This window comes from Crocodylus siamensis, chromosome 3, assembly GCF_052110815.1.
Source record: "Crocodylus siamensis isolate JL-2025a chromosome 3, ASM5211081v1, whole genome shotgun sequence".
Classification (NCBI taxonomy): Eukaryota; Metazoa; Chordata; order Crocodylia; family Crocodylidae; genus Crocodylus; species Crocodylus siamensis.
Window position 1 is genome coordinate 260,471,307 of NC_143397.1, and position 17,789 is coordinate 260,489,095.

Genomic DNA, 17,789 nt, shown 5'->3' on the forward strand with positions numbered 1-17,789 from the left:
CCTGGGCACTGCTGCGTGGGTGCCACGGCTGCACGTCCCCCCAGGAGCTGCAGCTGCGCTGGCAGGAGTACTACGAGGTGGTGACGCTGCTGCTGCAGTGGATTCGCCATCACACCGTCCTCTTCGAGGAGCGCAAGGTCCCCGCCAGCTACGAGGAGATTGAGGTGAGCCCGGGCCCTCGCGCTGCCCCGAGCCCCAAATGGGGTGTGCCCGCTCCGGGGCTGTGACCGCGTGGGGGTCTGCGCAGGGCCCTGCCCGGGGGCGCGGAGGCAGCAGGCCGCGGGCGGTGGAGGGTGCGGGGCGGGACCGGGGTGCCGTGACTCACTCCTTCCATGCTGCCCCGTGAGTCACCAGCCTCGGGTGGCCGCTCCGCCCTTCCTTCCTGCCCGGCCTGGCACGGGGACGGGGCCGCCCCCCGCGGGCAGGCCTGGGGACCCCGCTGTGCCCGCACCCAGCCGGGGGGAGGACCCTGACCCCTTGCTGGGCCATGAGTGCCCCCCCAACCCCCCACTCGTCCCCCCAGATCCTGTGGCGCCAGTTCCTGAAGTTCAAGGAGACGGAGCTCCCGGCCAAGGAGGCCGACAAGAACCGCTCCAAGCTCATCTACCAGTCGCTGGAGGTGAGGGCAGCCGCGGGGGCCGCTGCGCCTGCGCCGGGGACTGGAGCAGCCCCCCCACTATCAGTGCCGCCGGGGCATGTGATGGGCCACGGGGCATCCTGTGACTCTCGTTTCATGGCTCACAGCAGCTCTGGCGTGTGCAGAGCAGCTGGTCCAGCCACGTGCCGGGTTCCCCCTCCCCAGGGTCCCTGCAGCTGCTGGGGGGAAGGGCGGTGCCCATGGAGCCCCCAGACCCATGCATGGGGCGGGAGGGGGCCGGGTGGCGGGTCTGACGGGCTCCCTTGATGCAGGCCGCGGTGCAGTCGGGGCAGCTGAAGGTGCCGCCTGGCTACCACCCCCTGGACGTGGAGAAGGAGTGGGGCAAGCTGCATGTCGCCATCCTGGAGCGCGAGAAGCTTCTGCGTGCCGAGTTCGAGAGGTGGGTGTGGGCAGTGCTGGGGCCGCCCCGTCCCCGTGGCTCCGGGCCGGGCGGCTCCTGGCACGTGAAAGCCGACCGGGGCCGGGTGTCCCCGCCTGCCCCGTCCCACTAATGAAAACCACATGGCGCGTGAGTCACTGCCCCCCCGCCCCGCTCCGCTCAGGAAACTGCAGCCTGGAGCCGCGCAGCTGGCTGGGCGCGGCAGTGCCACGGGCTGTGCCGAGCACACCGGGTCGTGCACCTCCAGGCACGGGGGGGCGCGGGGACGGGGTGCTGCACACCGGGGTGACGCCGCGGTGTCCCGCAGGCTGGAGCGGCTGCAGCGCATCGTGAGCAAGCTGCAGATGGAGTCGGGGCTGTGCGAGGAGCAGCTCAACCAGGCCGACACCCTGCTGCAGTCGGTGAGAGCCGGGGCCCGCGGGGTGGGTCGGGGCAGCGCCACAGCGCAGGCGGGACCCCCCTCACGCCCCCCCTCCGCGGCGCAGGACATCCGGCTGCTGAACGCAGGGAAACCAGCGCAGAAGGTGGCAGAGGTGGAGCGCGACCTGGACAAAGCGGACGGGATGATCCGGCTGCTCTTCAACGACGTGCAGACGCTCAAGGATGGGCGGCACCCGCAGGGCGAGCAGATGTACCGCAGGTGCCTGCACGGGGGCGGGGCCTGGGCCGACATGCCCACCTGCACTCTGGGGGTGGGGCCGGGGCTGGCCACGCCCCTCACTGCCCCGCCCACCTCCTGCCCTGGGAGCAGTGCTGAGCCCAGCCCTGCAGCCTTGTGACCCTGCCCTGCCCCTGCCCCTGCTCAGCTCCCTGCTTGGACCCCGCAGAGCCTCAGCCAGTCTGGGGCGGGGCACAGCCCAAGCCACACCCCCTCTGTCCCCCTGGGGTGGGGCACAGTCCAAGCCACACCTCCCTGGTACTCCTGGGTTGCAGCCTAGCTCAAGTCATGCCCCCTTGGTGCCCCCTGGGGCGGAGCTCAGTGCAAGCCACGCCTCCTAAGTGCCTCCTTGGGGTGGGGCACAGCCCAAGCCACACCCCTTCAGTGCCCCTGGGGTGGAGCAAAGCCCAAGCTGCACCCCCTCAGTGCACCTGGGACTGGGTTTGACTGACCGCTGCCCAGGGTCTGACCCCCCTGCGTACCCGCTGCCGAGGCGCGCTCGGGACGTGTGCAGGGGCGGGCTGTGCGCTGACCCTCCCGCCCGCCCCTGCGCAGGGTGTACCGCCTGCACGAGCGCCTGGTGGCCATCCGCACCGAGTACAACCTGCGCCTCAAGTCGGGCGCCCCGGCCGTGACACAGACCACCGTGGTGCTGACCCAGCGCGCGCGCCCGGAGCTGGAGGACGTCACGCTGCGCTACCTGCAGGACCTGCTGGCCTGGGTGGAGGAGAACCAGCGCCGTGTGGACGGGGCCGAGTGGGGCGTGGACCTGCCCACGGTGGAGTCGCAGCTGGGCAGCCACCGTGGCCTGCACCAGTCTGTCGAGGAGTTTCGTGCCAAGATCGAGCGGGCGCGCGCTGACGAGGTGACCGGCCCCGCTCCCGCCTGGTGGGACTCAGGTGCAGGGGTCCCGCCACGTGCTCACCCCCTGCCCCGCTGTCCCCCCAGGCGCAGCTCTCGCCTGGCCCACGCAGTGCCTATCGTGACTGCCTGAGCAAGCTGGACCTGCAGTACGCCAAGCTGCTGGTGAGCGTGGGACGCAGGGATGGGGGAGCCTGGGGTGTGGGCACAGGCGCCACGGCCGCTCATCCCGTGTGTCCTGGCGCAGACGGCATCCAAGGCGCGGCTGCGGCACCTGGAGAGCCTGCACGGCTTCGTCAGCGCCGCCACCAAGGAGCTGCTGTGGCTGAGCGAGAAGGAGGAGGAGGAGGTGGCCTACGACTGGAGTGACCGCAACCCCAACGTGGCTGCCAAGAAGGACAGTTACTCGGTACTGCCCCCCCCGACCGCGCGCTGGCGGCTCCCTTGCCGGGCCCGGCGCATCCCGCGTCCTCCTCCCATCCCGGGCTCCACGTGCCTCCCGCGGCCCCCATGCAGGGCAGGTCCCCGGGGGTCTGGGCAGGGGCGGCACGAGGGCGTTGGGTCTGCTGCGCCCGCAGCACTGACCCCCTCTCCCCCTGCGCCGCGCCAGGGGCTGATGCGGGAGCTGGAGCTGCGGGAGCGGAAGATCAAGGAGATCCAGAGCACGGGGGACCGGCTGCTGCGTGACGGCCACCCTGCCCAGCCGACCGTGGAGGTGAGCGGGCGCCGGGCTGCAGGGGTCCCGGGGGCAGCGTCAGGCTGTGGACAGTGTCGCGGGGCACTGCTGGGCCCTGGGGCAGCACAGGGCTGTGGGGGGGCATCCTGGGGGCGGAGGGCCATTGCCCCGCGGGCAGGAGCCCCCCAGGCAGGGCAGGGCAGGGCGTGACGGCTGGGCTCTCGTCACAGGCCTTCCAGGCGGGCCTGCAGACGCAGTGGAGCTGGATGCTCCAGCTGTGCTGCTGCATCGAGGCGCACCTCAAGGAGAACACCGCCTACTTCCAGGTACGCGGGGGCGGGGGCCAGGCGCTCTGGGGAGGGGGCTTTGCTGTGGTGCACGGGGGCCTCGGCCAGGCCCTATGAGGAGCGGGGAGGCCGCGGCTGACCGCCCCGCCCCGCCCTGCCCCGCAGTTCTTCTCCGACGTGAAGGAGGCCGAGGAGTTCCTGAGGAAGATGCAGGACGGCATGAGGAAGAAGTTCTCGTGCGACCGTGCCATCACCGTGACGCGCCTCGAGGACCTGCTGAAGGACTCGCTCGTGAGTGCCCCCTGTCCCTGTCCCCGTCCCCGTCCCCGTCCCCTGCAAGCGCCGGGGGCCGGCCAGCCTGACTCACCCTTGCTGCCCCCCAGGATGAGAAGGAGCAGCTGGCGGAGTACAAGGGGCAGCTGGCCGGGCTGGCCAAGCGGGCCAAGGCCATCGTGCAGCTCAAGCCCCGCAGCCCCAGCACTCCCTTGCGGGGCCGGCTGCCCGTCCAGGCCGTCTGCGACTACAAGCAGATGGAGGTGAGTGGGGCAGGGAGGGACCCTGCGGGACGGGGGGCTCGGGGCTGGCCATGGGGGGCTGGGGGCTGTGGGGCAGCCGTGCCTGGGGCTGACACCGCCTCCGCCCCCAGATCACGGTGCACAAGGCGGATGAGTGCACCCTGCTCAGCAACGCGCAGCCCGAGAAGTGGAAGGTGCTGAGCCCGGGCGGCGCCGAGGCCATCGTGCCGTCCGTCTGCTTCCTTGTGCCGCCGCCCAACAAGGAGGCGCTGGACGCCGTCAGCAGGTGGGTGGGCTCCGGCCGCCCTCCCCCCGTCTGGTGCGGGGCACGGGCTCAGCCCCAGGGTCCCGTCCTGCGTTCAGCGGGTGGGAACGGCGCCCGGGAGGGGACGTGGCGGCAGTCTGCCAACGCCCGTGGGGCAGCCGCTCTTCTCCAGACACGGAGCCGGGGCTTCAGGCTGCAGCAAAGGCAGCTTAGATGAGAGCCTGGAAACGGGGCAGCCGGAGAGATGCCAGGGAAGGGGGGCTCCCGCACTGCAGGGTCCAAGGGGGGCTGGGCGGGCAGGATCTAGGCGCAGCGATGCCCGTGCTCTGCTGTGGGGATTTGCAGGCTTCTGGGCTTTGCTGGTTGCTCCTTGGAGCTGGGAGGGAATTATTTTCCCCCTCCTGTTGCTCCATGTGTCGGGGGGGTTTTAAGCCCAGTGGCTGGAGATGGGGCTGGGCTGGGCTAATGCTCCTGCTGGCACCGACCCCACGGGGTCCTGGTGGAGGGTCTTGCCCCTGCGCTCAGGCTCACGCCCGCGCTGCACTGGGGCAGGAAGGGATTTCCCTCTGCTCAGACTGGTGTGCACTGGGGGGTTTCCCCTTCCTCTGCACCGGAGCAGGCCTGGGCCTTACTCTCCACAGTGCCCGTGACCCCCCGGCAGCAACAGGACAGTGGCAGCCGCGGCCCCCTGTATCCCGGGGGCAGGGGCGGGGGCGATGCCCGGGGCTGCGTCAGGGCAACGGCTCTGAGGTCGGCCATGGGTTTGTCTGGGCTGGTCTGGAAGGGGCTGATCCTGCCTCGGGTTGGATGCAACCCCACAGCTCCCTACCAGCCCCATCACTTTTTGACAGCGATTTCCCTCCGTGCTGTGGCTGGAGGTGCCCGGACTCCTCCTGTCCCGGGGTGATGGGCCCGGCCCAGCCCCGGTTCATGCGGCACGTCTCTCCACAGGCTCGATGTCACCCACCAGCAGCTGCTGACGCTCTGGCACCAGCTGCACGTGGACATGAAGAGCCTTCTGTCCTGGCAGTACCTGGTCCGTGACATCCAGCAGATCCAGTCCTGGTCCCAGATCACGGTGAGTCTCGCCCGGGGGGGGGCGGGGCAGGTGGCACCTGGGACGGGGCCGTGCAGGGGCTGAGCGTGCGCTCCCGCAGTTCCGGACCATGTCGGTGGAGGAGCAGCGCCAGATGCTGCGCAGCCTGGAGACACACTACCAGGACTTCCTGCGCGACAGCCAGGATGCCCCCAGCTTCCCACCCGATGACCGGCGCCAGGCAGAGCAGCAATACAGCGCCTGCACCAGCAAGTACCAGCTGTTGCTGCGTGGCCTTGAGAAAGGTACCGGCACCCCCCACACCCTCTTCAGGGTCCCTTGGCCCCCTGCACCCGCAGCCCCCACACCTACCGTGTCCAGGGTGCTCACTGGGGACCCCCTGAGCCCCCCTAGCGCCAGGGACCACTCCTGCACCTCCACTCGCCAGCCCTCTCCGGCTAGGGCTGTGCCCCCACAGCCCCTGGCACCTGCTGCCGCAACAGGGCTGCGCCCTCCCCCTGTGCACACCCGTGCCAGGCCCCTGCCCTGGACACCCCCAGGGCGGTCGGGGGCTGAGCCTTGCCACGGCCCACAGGGGAGCAGGACGAGTCGCTGTGCAAGAACTACATCTCGCAGCTGAAGGACATCCGGCTGCAGCTGGAGGGCTGCGAGTCCCGCACCATCCACCGCATCCGCCTGCCCCTCGAGAAGGACCCAGCCAAGGAGTGCGCCCAGCGCATGAGCGAGCAGCAGGTGGGCGCCCACGCCCGGCCCGCGGGCGGCTGGTCTGGAGCCGCGCACGGGGCCTGGGACCCCCCGCCCTGCAGCCGGGGGGGCTGGTGCACGGTGCCATGCCGTGACGGCCGTGCCTCCCCCCACAGCAAATCCACCTGGAGCTGGAGGGCATCCGCAAGAACCTGGACCAGGTGAGCGAGCGGACGGAGAAGGTGCTGGCCCAGCCGGAGCAGGCCAGCTCGGCCCCCGTCCTGCGCTCGGAGCTGGATGTCACGCTGCAGAAGATGGACCAGGTCTACAGCCTTTCCAGCATCTACCTGGAGAAGTGAGTGTCCTGCAGGCCCTGCCATCGAGCCTGGCCACAGCCAGGCCAGGGGCAGTCGAGCAGTGCAGGGACAGCAGGGCCCGTCGCACTGTTACCCTGCCTGTGCATGTCCCAGTGTGTCCCTGCCCCTGCTTTCCCCGCCGTGGAAATGTAGCACACCCTGGTCTCCTGCTCCCCCAGCCTAGGGAGGTCAGCTGCAGGGGCGTGGGCGCGCTGGGGGGTGAACAACTCCATGGGGGTGCATGTGCTGGAGGGGTCCCATGCCTCCTGCTCCCGGAGCCAGACCTCCTGTGTGGGAGAGGGCGGGCTCCATGCTGACCACCAGCGTGTGGTGTGGTGTGGTGGTGCCGCTCCCCGCCTGCCCCCCAGGTTCTGGACACGGCCGGCTGGGCTCAGGGCTGCCACCTCCTGGGGCTGCAGGTCTGGCTGGTGCAGGGGCCCGGTTGCACGTGGTGCTGGCGTCTCCTGCGGCTCCGGTTTCCTCCGGGGCAGTTGGGCGAGGGCTGGGCTGCCTCTGCCCAGGAGCTGATCTTTGTCCCCACCGCAGGCTGAAGACCGTCAACCTGGTGATCCGCAGCACGCAGGGGGCCGAGGATCTGGTTCGCAAGTACGAGGAGCAGCTGAAGGACGTGCAGACTGTGCCCGCCGACCTCAACGAGCTGGAGGCCAGCAAAGCTGAGCTGAAGGTGAGGGTGGGGCTGGTTCCCGCAGTGTAAAATCATAGAAACGCAGACAACAAGGGCTGGAGGGGACCTTAGGAGTCATCTAGTGCACCCCCTGCTCCAAGTAGGACCAGCTCCAACTACATCATCCCAGCCAAGGCTTTGTCTACCTGGGTCTTTAAACACCTCCAAGGATGGAGACTGTACCACCTCTCTGGGGAGCCTGTCGCAGTGCTTCACCACCCTCCCCGGGAGAAAATTCTTCCTAGTATCCAACCTCAACTTCCCTTGCTGCAGCCTGAGCCCATTCCTCCTTGTCCTGTCATCTGCTCCAATGAGACCAGCCCAGCTCCATCCTCTTTGCAGCCCCCCTGCAGGGAGGTGGAGGCTGCTGTTCAATCCCCCTCCGTCTTCTCTTCTGCAGACTCAATCAGCCCAGTTCCCTCGGCCTCTCCTCACCAGTCCTGTCCCCCAGCCCCACAACCATTTCATTGCCCTCTGCCGGACTCTGTCCTATGTGTCCGCATCCGTTCTGTAGTGGGGCCCACAGCTGGACACAGGATCCAGATGTGGCCTCCCCCGTGCTGAATAGAGGGGAAGAATCGCTGCCCGATCTGCCGGCAACGCTCCTGCCGATGCAGCCCAGGACGCCGGTCGCCTTCCTGGCACCAAGGGCACACTGCTGGCTCCTGTTCAGCTCCTTGTCCCCTGTCCCCCCCGGTCCTTTTCTGCAGAGCTGCTGCCCAGCCCGTCACCCCCGCCTGCCCCGGTGCTGGGGATCGCTCCCTCCCCAGTGCAGGACTTTGCACTTGTCCTTGCTGAACCTCAAGATCCCTTTTGGCCCGATCCTCCTATGAGACCAGGTCACTCTGAATCCTAGCCTGACCTCCAGTGTACCTCCTGCTCCCCGCAGCTTGCTGAGGGTGCGCTCCAGCCCATTTTCCCATTGGGGAGCGCCGACCTCCCTGTGTGCCCGGAGCGCTGTGGGGGGCAGGGAGGTGAACCGGGCGCAGAGGCAACCAGGCCTGCCCGGGGGTGTCGTTCCTCCGGGGCCCCAGAGGCGTCTGCCTCACTGCGCCCCACGTACCTGCTTCTGGAGGTGTCCCCCAGGACAGTTGGCCGGTCTGGGCTCCACGGTTTAAACAGGATATGGAGAAGTGAGAGAGGGTCCAGAGGTGGGGGACAGTGATCAAGGGCTTGGCAAGCAAGTCCTGGAGGAGAGGCTGAAGGAGCTGGGCACATTCAGCTTGAGGAAAAGACACTTAAGAGGGGACACAGCCGCGGTCTGCAAATCCCTGAAGGGCTGCTGGAGAGAAGAGGGGAAGTGCCTCGTCTCTCTTGGTGCAGAGAGGAGGACGGAGATTAATGGCTGGAAGTTGCATCAAAGTTGGTTTATGTTGGAGATCAGGAAAAGCTTCTGCGCTGTCAGAGCCATGAGGCCGTGGGAGAGATGCCAGGGAAGTGGGGGACTTTCCGTCGTGGGAGGTGTCAGGGAAAGGCTGGAGGGGTACTGGGCGCAGGGATGCTTGTGCTCTGCTGTGGGGATGTCCCAGGCTCTGGGGCTGTGCTGGGTGCCCCTCTCTCTGCTCCATGTGTGAGGGGGTTTAAGCCTCCCCAAGAGGCGCTGAGGAAGGGGCTGGGCTGTGCCAACGCTCCTGCTGGGGGGTCCCGGCTGGAGGGTCTTGCCTCTGCGCTCAGGCTCAGCCCCACACTGCACTGGGGCAGGAAGGGATTTTCCCCCTGTTTAGACTGGTTTGCACTGGGGGGTTTTGCCTTCCTCTGTAGCGGGGGCACGGCCAGGGCCTGGGCTCTGCAGCACCCATGACCCCACCCGGCGGCAGCAGGACATTGGTGGCCACGGCCCCCCACATCCCGGGGGCAGGGCGGGGGTGATGCCTGGGGCCGTGTCGGGGTGACTGTCGTGCGGCTCCGAGGTCGCACACGCGGTTTGTGTGGGGGGTTTGGACGACGCTGATCCTGCCTTAAGCAGGGGGTGGACTGAATGAGACCCCTCGGCCAGCCCCGCTTCTCTATGCACCGGGGCAGAGCAGACCTGAGCAGGGCAGGAGAAAGGAGATGGAGCCTGCGCCTGGGCAGCGGGAGCTGCAGTGAGGGTGCGGGCAGGGCGGGGGCTGGGAGGGGACGGGGGGGGCAGTTGCCCCGCTGCGGTCACGGCCATGGCTGACGCTGCCCGTGTGCTGCAGCGGCTGCGGGCGCAAGTGGAGGGGCACCAGCCCCTGTTCAGCACCCTGGAGTCGGATCTGAACAAGGCCAAGGACGTCAATGAGCGCATGCTGCGGGGCCACAGCGAGCGGGACGTGGACCTGGACCGGTACCGGGAGCGCATCCAGCAGCTGCTGGAGCGCTGGCAGGCCATCCTGGCACAGATCGACGTGCGCCAGCGCGAGCTCGACCAGCTGGGCCGGCAGCTGCGCTACTACCGCGAGAGCTACGACTGGCTCATGCGCTGGATCCAGGATGCCAGGCAGCGGCAGGAGCAGATCCAGTCCGTGCCCATCACGGACAGCAAAGCCGTCCGCGAGCAGCTGCTTCAGGAGAAGGTAGCGCCCGTGCCTGGGTCCGGGGCAGGGGGGGCCCGGGCTGGTGCTGGGAGCAGGCAGGCGTTGTGCCGTGGGGGCTGGATGCAGGCCAGCGGCATGACCTCTTTGTGCAGCCGTGTCTGCTGCCTGGCAGGGCTGACACTGCCACGCGTGTCCAGGCATGGGCCAGCCCGGAGAGGCGGCTCCGAGTTCACGCCCGGCCTCTTCCCACAGAAACTCCTGGAGGAGAGCGACCAGACCCGGGAGAAGGTGGACGAGTGCCAGCGCTTCGCCAAGCAGTACATCGACGCCATCAAGGTGCGGGAGGCTCTCCTGGGGCGGCCCTGCTGCAGGCGCGACCGGGCTGGGCCGTGCAGACTGCAGCCCCCGCGACCCTGTGCGGAGGGTGCCCAGCGGGTCTCCATGGGCCCTCATCGCTCCCGGAGCCGGGGGGGGCTCAGGCTGCTGCTCTCTGCCCGGGAGCCCTGACCAGACCTCCTCTGCCTCTGCAGGATTATGAGCTGCAGCTGGTGACCTACAAGGCCCAGGTGGAGCCCGTGGCTTCTCCAGCCAAGAAGCCCAAAGTGCAGTCTGCATCCGACAGCATCATCCAGGAGGTGAGGGGGGCAGGGAGGGGCTCCCTAGACGGCAGGTGCCCACGGGGCCGCAGCTCTCCGCTGTGCGAGGGGCTGGGTGCAAGGGGGCTCCGGCAGGCAGGGGTGCAGCGTGTCCCGGTCCCCGCTGACCCGTGTCTCGCTGCCGACAGTATGTGGACATGCGGACACGCTACAGCGAGCTGACCACGCTCACCAGCCAGTACATCAAATTCATCACCGAGACCCTGCGACGGCTGGAGGAGGAGGAGGTAGGCATGCGGCCCGCGGGGGATGACTCTGGCCGCATCGTTCTCCTTCCATGACGACGAGGAGCATTGTCCATCCCGGCCGCCGGCCCCATCACTAACACCAGCCCCGGGCTCTCTAACCCCGCTCCGACATGGGCTTCTGGGGCAAACTTGCTGGCTCGGGGTGCAACAAATTGACCCTCAGGGAGGGACGGCAGGGCCCGGGCAGGGGCCTGGCCAGGGCTCTGCTCTGTGTGGTGTTAGGAGGCACTTCCCAGATACACTTAGTACAGTCAGTGTCTGCCTTTGCATGATGCTGTGCGCGGGGCATGCCGTGCCGTGCCGTGCCGTGCCGCGCTGCGCCGCGGCGGGATGTGGACTCTGCGTGTGCTGTTCGGGTTACCTGTCTAACTCTTGGTTTCTGCCCTTGGAAGTCGAGCCGCTTTGCCAGTGCTTTGTCTTGGGGGATGTTTGTGTTGGTTGGGATCTAATGGAGGGTAAAAACCAGGATGACTCTGGCACCCTGCACCAGGTACTCCACTCTGCATGCCCCCCACGCCCCGTCTCACCACGCCGCTGCGAGCAGCCTGCGCCCCCCCCACCTGCTCACCGCACCGTCTGCCGTGCACAGCTGGACCCCCTGGCCCCGGCCCCGGCCCGGCAGGATGCTTTCTTGCACTCTCCCCTGAAACGAGGCAGCCCCTTGGGGAACCCGCCCGGGTCAAGGGATGGGAAGCAATTAGCTGGGCTGGATCTGAGAGCGCAGCCCCCTCCGCGGGCTGGCAGGGCCCTAAGGTCGCAGAGCACTGCCATCCAAGCCTGGGTTGGGGTTTGGCCCAGCGGGTGCAGGAAGTAAGACCCCCCCCAGCTCCGGCCACCTCCTGCCGTGAGGGCAAGCGGGGCAGGGTCCAGGGCAGAGTCCTGGGGAGTCTCTGCTCCCTCCCCTGTCCCGGTCCCTCCCACGGGGAAACCTCAGCACGCTGTCAGGTGCAGACCCTCCAGCTCCCGGGAAAGGGCCCGGCACGGCCTGCGTGGCCCCCGGCTCCGGCTCCCGGGCTCCCCAGAGCCAGCTGGGCCACGCGGGGCAGACCCCGAGTGCTCCCCCCAGGCAAAGGGCTCTCTCTGCCGCTCCGATCTCGCTGGGTTTCTCCTGCTCTTGGCGGTGACGGTGACGGTGCCTTTCCGCAGCTGCCCCTTTGCTCCCGAGAGCCCGGGGCCAGCGGGCAGGTGCGCGGGGGGAAGGGGCTCCCGGGACCGCAGTGGGCACGGTGATGGTGCGCACGCTGCTCCCCCGTCTCCATCCTCCTCAGGCTTCGCTCTCGCCCCATTCTCTGTCCTGGGTACATCGGTTCCCGCTCCCCGCACAGCCGCCCGCTTGCTCCGTCCCTGTCTCCGCACTGTACTAAGTGAGATACGGTAGTAACATGTCCCTCTTGTCTGCCGTCTGTCTTCTGGAAGCCAGCATCGCCACCGCTAGCTCTGGGGATGCCCGGGGATCCCCTCCATCCTCATGCCGCATCCCCCCGCGTGGCCCTTCCATGCCTCGGCCGTGCGTGGCCCGGAGCCGTTGGCTGTGCGCGTTGTGATTTCTCTCTCCCCTTCTCTGTTTTCTCTGCACTCTTTCCCCTCCAGAAAGCGGCCGAGAAGCTGAAGGAGGAGGAGCGGAGGCGGCTGGCGGAGGTGGAGGCACAGCTGGAGAAGCAGAAGCAGCTGGCCGAGGCCCACGCCAAGGCCAAGGCGCAGGCAGAGAAGGAGGCGCGGGAGCTGCAGCTCCGCATGCAGGAGGAGGTGACGCGGCGCGAGGTGGTGGCCGTGGACGCCGAGCACCAGAAGCAAAACATCCAGCAGGAGCTGATGCAGCTCAAGCAGAACTCGGACCAGCAGATCCGGTCCAAGGTGAAGCTGGTCGAGGAGGCCGAGCACAGCCGGCAGCGGGTGGAGGAGGAGATCCGCCTCATCCGCCTGCAGCTGGACAGCACGGAGCGGCAGCGGGCCGGCGCCGAGACCGAGCTGCAGGCGCTGCGGGCCCGGGCCGAGGAGGCCGAGCGGCAGAAGCGGCAGGCGCAGGAGGAGGCCGAGCGCCTGCGCAAGCAGGTGAAGGACGAGACGCAGAAGAAGCGGGAGGCGGAGGAGGAGCTGCGGCGCAAGGTGCAGGCCGAGGAGGCCGCGGCCCGCGAGAAGCAGCGAGCCCTGGCCGACCTGGAGCAGCTGCGGCTGCAGGCGGAGGAGGCTGAGCGGCGCATGCGGCAGGCGGAGCTGGAGAAGGAGCGGCAGATCCAGGTGGCGCAGGACATGGCGCAGAAGAGCGCTGCGGCCGAGCTGCAGAGCAAGCGCCTGAGCTTCGCCGAGAAGACGGCGCAGCTGGAGATGTCGCTGCAGCAGGAGCACAGCGTCGTGGCCCAGCTGCAGGAGGAGGCCGAGCACCTCAAGCGGCAGCAGCTGGACGCCGAGCGCAGCCGCGAGGAGGCGGAGAAGGAGCTGGAGAAGTGGCGGCAGAAGGCCAACGAGGCGCTGCGGCTGCGGCTGCAGGCCGAGGAGGTGGCGCACAAGAAGGCGCTGGCGCAGGAGGAGGCCGAGAAGCAGAAGGAGGACGCGGAGCGCGAGGCGCGCCGCAGGGCCAAGGCGGAGGAGTCGGCCCTGCGGCAGAAGGAGCAGGCCGAGGAGGAGCTGGACAAGCAGCGCAAGCTGGCCGAGGGCACGGCCCAGCAGAAGCTGCTGGCCGAGCAGGAGCTGATCCGGCTGAAGGCCGAGATGGAGAACGGGGAGCAGCAGCGCCTGCTCCTGGAGGAGGAGCTGTCCCGCCTCAAGGCCGAGGTGGGCCAGGCGCTGCAGCGGCGCCAGGAGCTGGAGGAGGAGCTGGCCAAGCTGCGGGCCGAGATGGAGGTGCTGCTGCGGAGCAAGGCCAAGGCCGAGGAGGAGTCCCGCTCCTCCAGCCAGGAGTCCAAGCAGCGGCTGGAGGCCGAGGCCGGCAAGCTGCGGGAGCTGGCCGAGGAGGCGGCGCGCCTGCGGGCCCTGTCGGAGGAGGCGGCGCGGCAGCGGCTGCGGGCGGAGGAGGAGGCGGCGCGGCAGCGGGCGGAGGCCGAGCGCATCCTCAAGGAGAAGCTGGCGGCCATCAGCGAGGCCTCGCGCCTGAAGACGGAGGCGGAGATCGCCCTGAAGGAGAAGGAGGCCGAGAACGAGCGGCTGCGGCGCCTGGCGGAGGACGAGGCCTACCAGCGCCGGCTGCTGGAGGAGCAGGCGGCCCAGCACAAGCAGGACATCGAGGAGAAGATCGTGCAGCTGCGCAAGGCGTCCGAGTCCGAGCTGGGGCGGCAGAAGGGGCTGGTGGACGAGACGCTGAAGCAGCGCCGCGTGGTGGAGGAGGAGATCCGCCTGCTCAAGGTCCGGTTCGAGCAGACCTCGGCCGGCAAGGCCGACCTGGAGCTGGAGCTGGGCCGCCTCAAGACCAGCGCGGAGGAGATCCAGCGCAGCAAGGAGCAGGCCGAGCAGGAGGCCGAGAGGCAGCGGCAGCTGGCGCTGGAGGAGGAGGGCCGCCGGCGCGAGGCCGAGGAGAAGGTCAAGAAGATCCTGGCGGCCGAGCAGGAGGCGGCGCGGCAGCGCAAGGCCGCGCTGGAGGAGCTGGAGCGGCTGCGGGCCAAGGTGGAGGAGGCCAAGCGGCAGAAGGAGCTGTCGGACCGCGAGGCGGAGCGGCAGATCCAGCTGGCGCAGGAGGCGGCGCAGCGGCGCATCGAGGCCGAGGAGGCGGCGCACGTGGCGGCCGTGCAGCAGAAGGAGCAGGAGCTGCTGCAGACGCGGCGCCAGGAGCAGAGCGCCCTCGACCGCCTGCGCGAGGAGGCCCGGCGGGCCAAGGCGGCAGCCGAGGCGGCGGAGCTGGCGAGGGCCCGGGCCGAGCAGGACGCCAGCCTGTCCCGGCAGCAGGTGGAGGAGGCCGAGCGGCTGAAGCAGCGCGCCGAGGAGGAGGCGCAGGCCCAGGCGCAGGCGCAGGCGGACGCGGAGAAGCTGAGGAAGGAGGCGGAGCTGGAGGCGGCCAAGCGGGCCCAGGCAGAGCAGGCGGCGCTGCGGCAGAAGCAGCTGGCGGACGCGGAGATGGAGAAGCACAAGCGGTTCGCCGAGCAGACGCTGCGGCAGAAGGCGCAGGTGGAGCAGGAGCTGGCCAAGGTCAAGCTGCAGCTGGAGGAGACGGACCACCAGAAGGGCATCCTGGACGAGGAGCTGCAGCGGCTGAAGGCGGAGGTGACGGAGGCTGCGCGGCAGCGGGCGCAGGCGGAGGAGGAGCTGCTCAAGGTGCGGGTGCAGATGGAGGAGCTGGTCAAGCTGAAGAACCGCATCGAGCAGGAGAACAAGCTGCTGATCCTCAAGGACAAGGACAACACGCAGAAGGTCCTGGCCGAGGAGGCCGAGAAAATGCGGCAGGTGGCCGAGGAGGCCGCGCGCCTGAGCGTGGAGGCGCAGGAGGCCGCGCGCCTGCGGCAGCTGGCCGAGGAGGACCTGGCGCAGCAGCGGGTGCTGGCCGAGAAGATGCTGAAGGAGAAGATGCAGGCCGTGCAGGAGGCCACGCGGCTCCGGGCCGAGGCCGAGATGCTGCAGAAGCAGAAGGACCTGGCGCAGGAGCACGCCAAGAAGCTGCAGGAGGACAAGGAGCAGATGGAGCAGCGCCTGGTGGAGGAGACCGAGGGCTTCCAGAAGACCCTGGAGGCCGAGCGCCGGCGGCAGCTGGAGATCTCGGCCGAGGCCGAGCGCCTCAAGCTGCACGTGACGGAGATGGGCCTGGCCAAGGACAAGGCCGAGGAGGATGCCAAGCGCTTCCGCAAGCAGGCGGAGGAGATCAGCGAGAAGCTGCACCAGACCGAGCTGGCCACCCGCGAGAAGGTGACGCTGGTGCAGACGCTGGAGATCCAGCGGCACCAGAGCGACCAGGAGGCCGACAAGCTGCGCAGAGCCATCGCCGAGCTGGAGCGGGAGAAGGAGAAGCTCAAGCAGGAGGCAGAGCAGCTGCAGCAGCGCTCGGAAGAGGTACCCTTCCCGCGTCCCCTTCCCCGTGCGGGTCAGGCCGGGGGCGGCTCTCCGCTCCAGCGTCCCGGGGCTGTCCCTCGGACAGCCGGCGTGGAGCTCCCCCGACCACTGCCCGGGCTCCCAGAACACCCCCACGGCCACGTGGCCAGTTGCATGTACGCCCCGGCCCCGCTGCATCCCCACGGGCTGCTCGCAGCTCTCGTGGCTCCGTCCGTAGGGCGAGCACTGCGAGGAGAGGTGGTTTGGAGGCCCCGGGGACTTAGGGGTCCAGTCCATAGGTCCTGCAGGTACCCAGCGTCCGAGCATGCTCCAGTTTCAGCCCCTCTCCCTTGCGGCTCATTCCTCACTGCAAAAAACTAAAGACATAACGAACTGCAGCATGCAGTCAGGTATCCCTGCCTGCCCAGGCTTCGCGCATGGTCCCGGACGGGGGCACCCTCCTTCGCTGGCCCACGTGGGACCAACAGTGGCCCTGGGACCTGTAGCAGGATGAGATCAGCTTGCTCGCCACGTGCCCTCCCTTCCTTGTTTAATCCAGGCACAGGTTGCAGCCGTGCCCTTCCCACCCCCAGCGCCACTAACGCTGCGCATCCGGCAGCGAGTAGCCAGGCTGCTTCACTAACGTGCACCCCAGGGGCTGCCCCTAACCCAGCGCTGCCTCTACCCCGCCCGGCTCTCCGCCAGCACCGCCCCCCGCCGGCTAACATCCGGCCCCGCGCTGCTTTGCCTCCGCGTGCGGTTGCCCGGGCTCTGTCTAACGGCGCTGTCTTGTCCCCGCTCCAGATGCAGCTGGCCCAGCAGGAGCAGCTCCGGCACGAGACGCAGATCCTGCAGCAGACCTTCCTCACAGAGAAGGACACCCTGCTGCAGAAGGAGCATTTCATTGAGGAGGAGAAGGCCAAGCTGGAGAAGCTCTTCAAGGATGAGGTGGACAAGGCCCAGCAGCTGAAGGCCGAGCAGGAGCGGCAGCAGCAGCAGATGGAGCAGGAGAAGCAGGAGCTGGGCGCCAGGCTGGATGCGGCCAAGAAGAAGCAGAAGGAGGCGGAGGAGAGCGTCCGCCGCAAGCAGGAGGAGCTGCAGCAGCTGGAGAAGCAGCGGCAGCAGCAGGAAAAGCTCCTGGAAGAAGAAAACAAGAAGCTGAGGGACAAACTGGAGCAGCTGCAAGAGGAGCACCGGGTGGCTCTGGCGCAGACGCGGGAGATCATGATCCAGACTGACGACCTCCCTGAGGAAACCGTGATTTCAGTGACACCAGTGGCTCCGACCAAAGCCGTGCCTAATGGCAGAGATGTCCTAGACGGGCTGGCCCCGAATGGGGAGCCGGAGTTCGCCTTCGAAGGCATCCGGCAGAAGGTGCCCGCCGAGAAGCTGGCCGAAGCCGGCATCCTGAGCCAGGAGAGCGTGGACAAGCTGCTGCAGGGCACGGTGACGGTCGAAGAGCTCGCGCGGAGGGAGGACGTCAAGAGATACCTGCGGGGCCAGAGCAGCATTGCCGGCCTGCTCCTCGAACCCACCAATGAGAAGATGAGCATCTATGAGGCCATGAAGAAAAAGTTTCTCAGCCCAGGCACAGCGCTCATCCTCCTGGAAGCTCAAGCTGCCTCCGGCTTCATCATCGACCCCGTGAGAAACAAGAGGCTGTCTGTAAACGAGGCTGTGAAAGAAGGAGTGATCGGGCCGGAGCTGCATAATAAAATGCTGTCTGCCGAGAGAGCCGTGACCGGCTACCGCGACCCCTACACCGGAGACAAGATCTCCCTCTTCCAGGCCATGACAAAAGAGCTCATCGTCAAGGACCACGGCATCCGCTTGCTGGAAGCCCAGATCGCCACCGGCGGCATCATCGACCCCGTCAACAGCCACCGCCTGCCGGTGGAAACTGCCTACAAGCGGGGCTACTTCAACGAAGAGATGAACCAGGTCCTCGCGGACCCCAGCGACGACACCAAGGGCTTCTTCGACCCCAACACCCAGGAGAACCTCACCTACATGGAGCTGATGGAGAGATGCACGACTGACCCAGAGACCGGCCTCTGCCTCTTGCCCCTGACCAACCAAGCGGCCAAGGGGCGGGAGCTGGCTTACACCGACAAGGAAGCCAAAGATGTCTTCAAGAAAGCCACCGTGTCGGCGCCCTTCGGCAGGTTCCAGGGGAAGACAGTGACCATCTGGGAGATCATCAACTCTGAGTACTTCACCGAGGAGCAGCGCCGCAACCTGATCCAGCAGTACAGGACTGGCAAGATCACCGTGGAGAAGATCATCAAGATCATCATCACTGTGGTGGAGGAGGGCGAGAAGAAGAGCCAGCTGTGCTTCGAAGGGCTCCGGGCCC

General features: G+C 68.2%; 1 protein-coding gene across 22 annotated transcripts in view; it reads left to right on the top strand.

Annotated features, from left to right (window-relative positions):
- PLEC (plectin) overlaps positions 1-17,789 on the top strand; it is a 59,868-nt gene that overhangs the window by 35,855 nt on the left and 6,224 nt on the right. For all 22 annotated transcript variants that reach the window (XM_090040914.1, XM_090040916.1, XM_090040920.1 and 19 more), the window contains 24 exons: positions 45-164; positions 524-619; positions 910-1,037; positions 1,345-1,438; positions 1,523-1,677; positions 2,251-2,560; positions 2,644-2,721; positions 2,804-2,965; positions 3,167-3,271; positions 3,463-3,558; positions 3,685-3,810; positions 3,903-4,055; positions 4,166-4,320; positions 5,251-5,377; positions 5,457-5,640; positions 5,931-6,088; positions 6,217-6,395; positions 6,943-7,081; positions 9,262-9,618; positions 9,832-9,915; positions 10,110-10,214; positions 10,364-10,462; positions 12,074-15,454; positions 16,238-17,789. The exon at positions 16,238-17,789 is cut by the window's right edge and continues 5,459 nt beyond it. In XM_090040914.1, coding sequence (XP_089897040.1) covers positions 45-164; positions 524-619; positions 910-1,037; positions 1,345-1,438; positions 1,523-1,677; positions 2,251-2,560; positions 2,644-2,721; positions 2,804-2,965; positions 3,167-3,271; positions 3,463-3,558; positions 3,685-3,810; positions 3,903-4,055; positions 4,166-4,320; positions 5,251-5,377; positions 5,457-5,640; positions 5,931-6,088; positions 6,217-6,395; positions 6,943-7,081; positions 9,262-9,618; positions 9,832-9,915; positions 10,110-10,214; positions 10,364-10,462; positions 12,074-15,454; positions 16,238-17,789 — 8,143 coding nt within the window. The remainder of the gene's footprint in view (positions 1-44; positions 165-523; positions 620-909; positions 1,038-1,344; positions 1,439-1,522; positions 1,678-2,250; positions 2,561-2,643; positions 2,722-2,803; positions 2,966-3,166; positions 3,272-3,462; positions 3,559-3,684; positions 3,811-3,902; positions 4,056-4,165; positions 4,321-5,250; positions 5,378-5,456; positions 5,641-5,930; positions 6,089-6,216; positions 6,396-6,942; positions 7,082-9,261; positions 9,619-9,831; positions 9,916-10,109; positions 10,215-10,363; positions 10,463-12,073; positions 15,455-16,237) is intronic.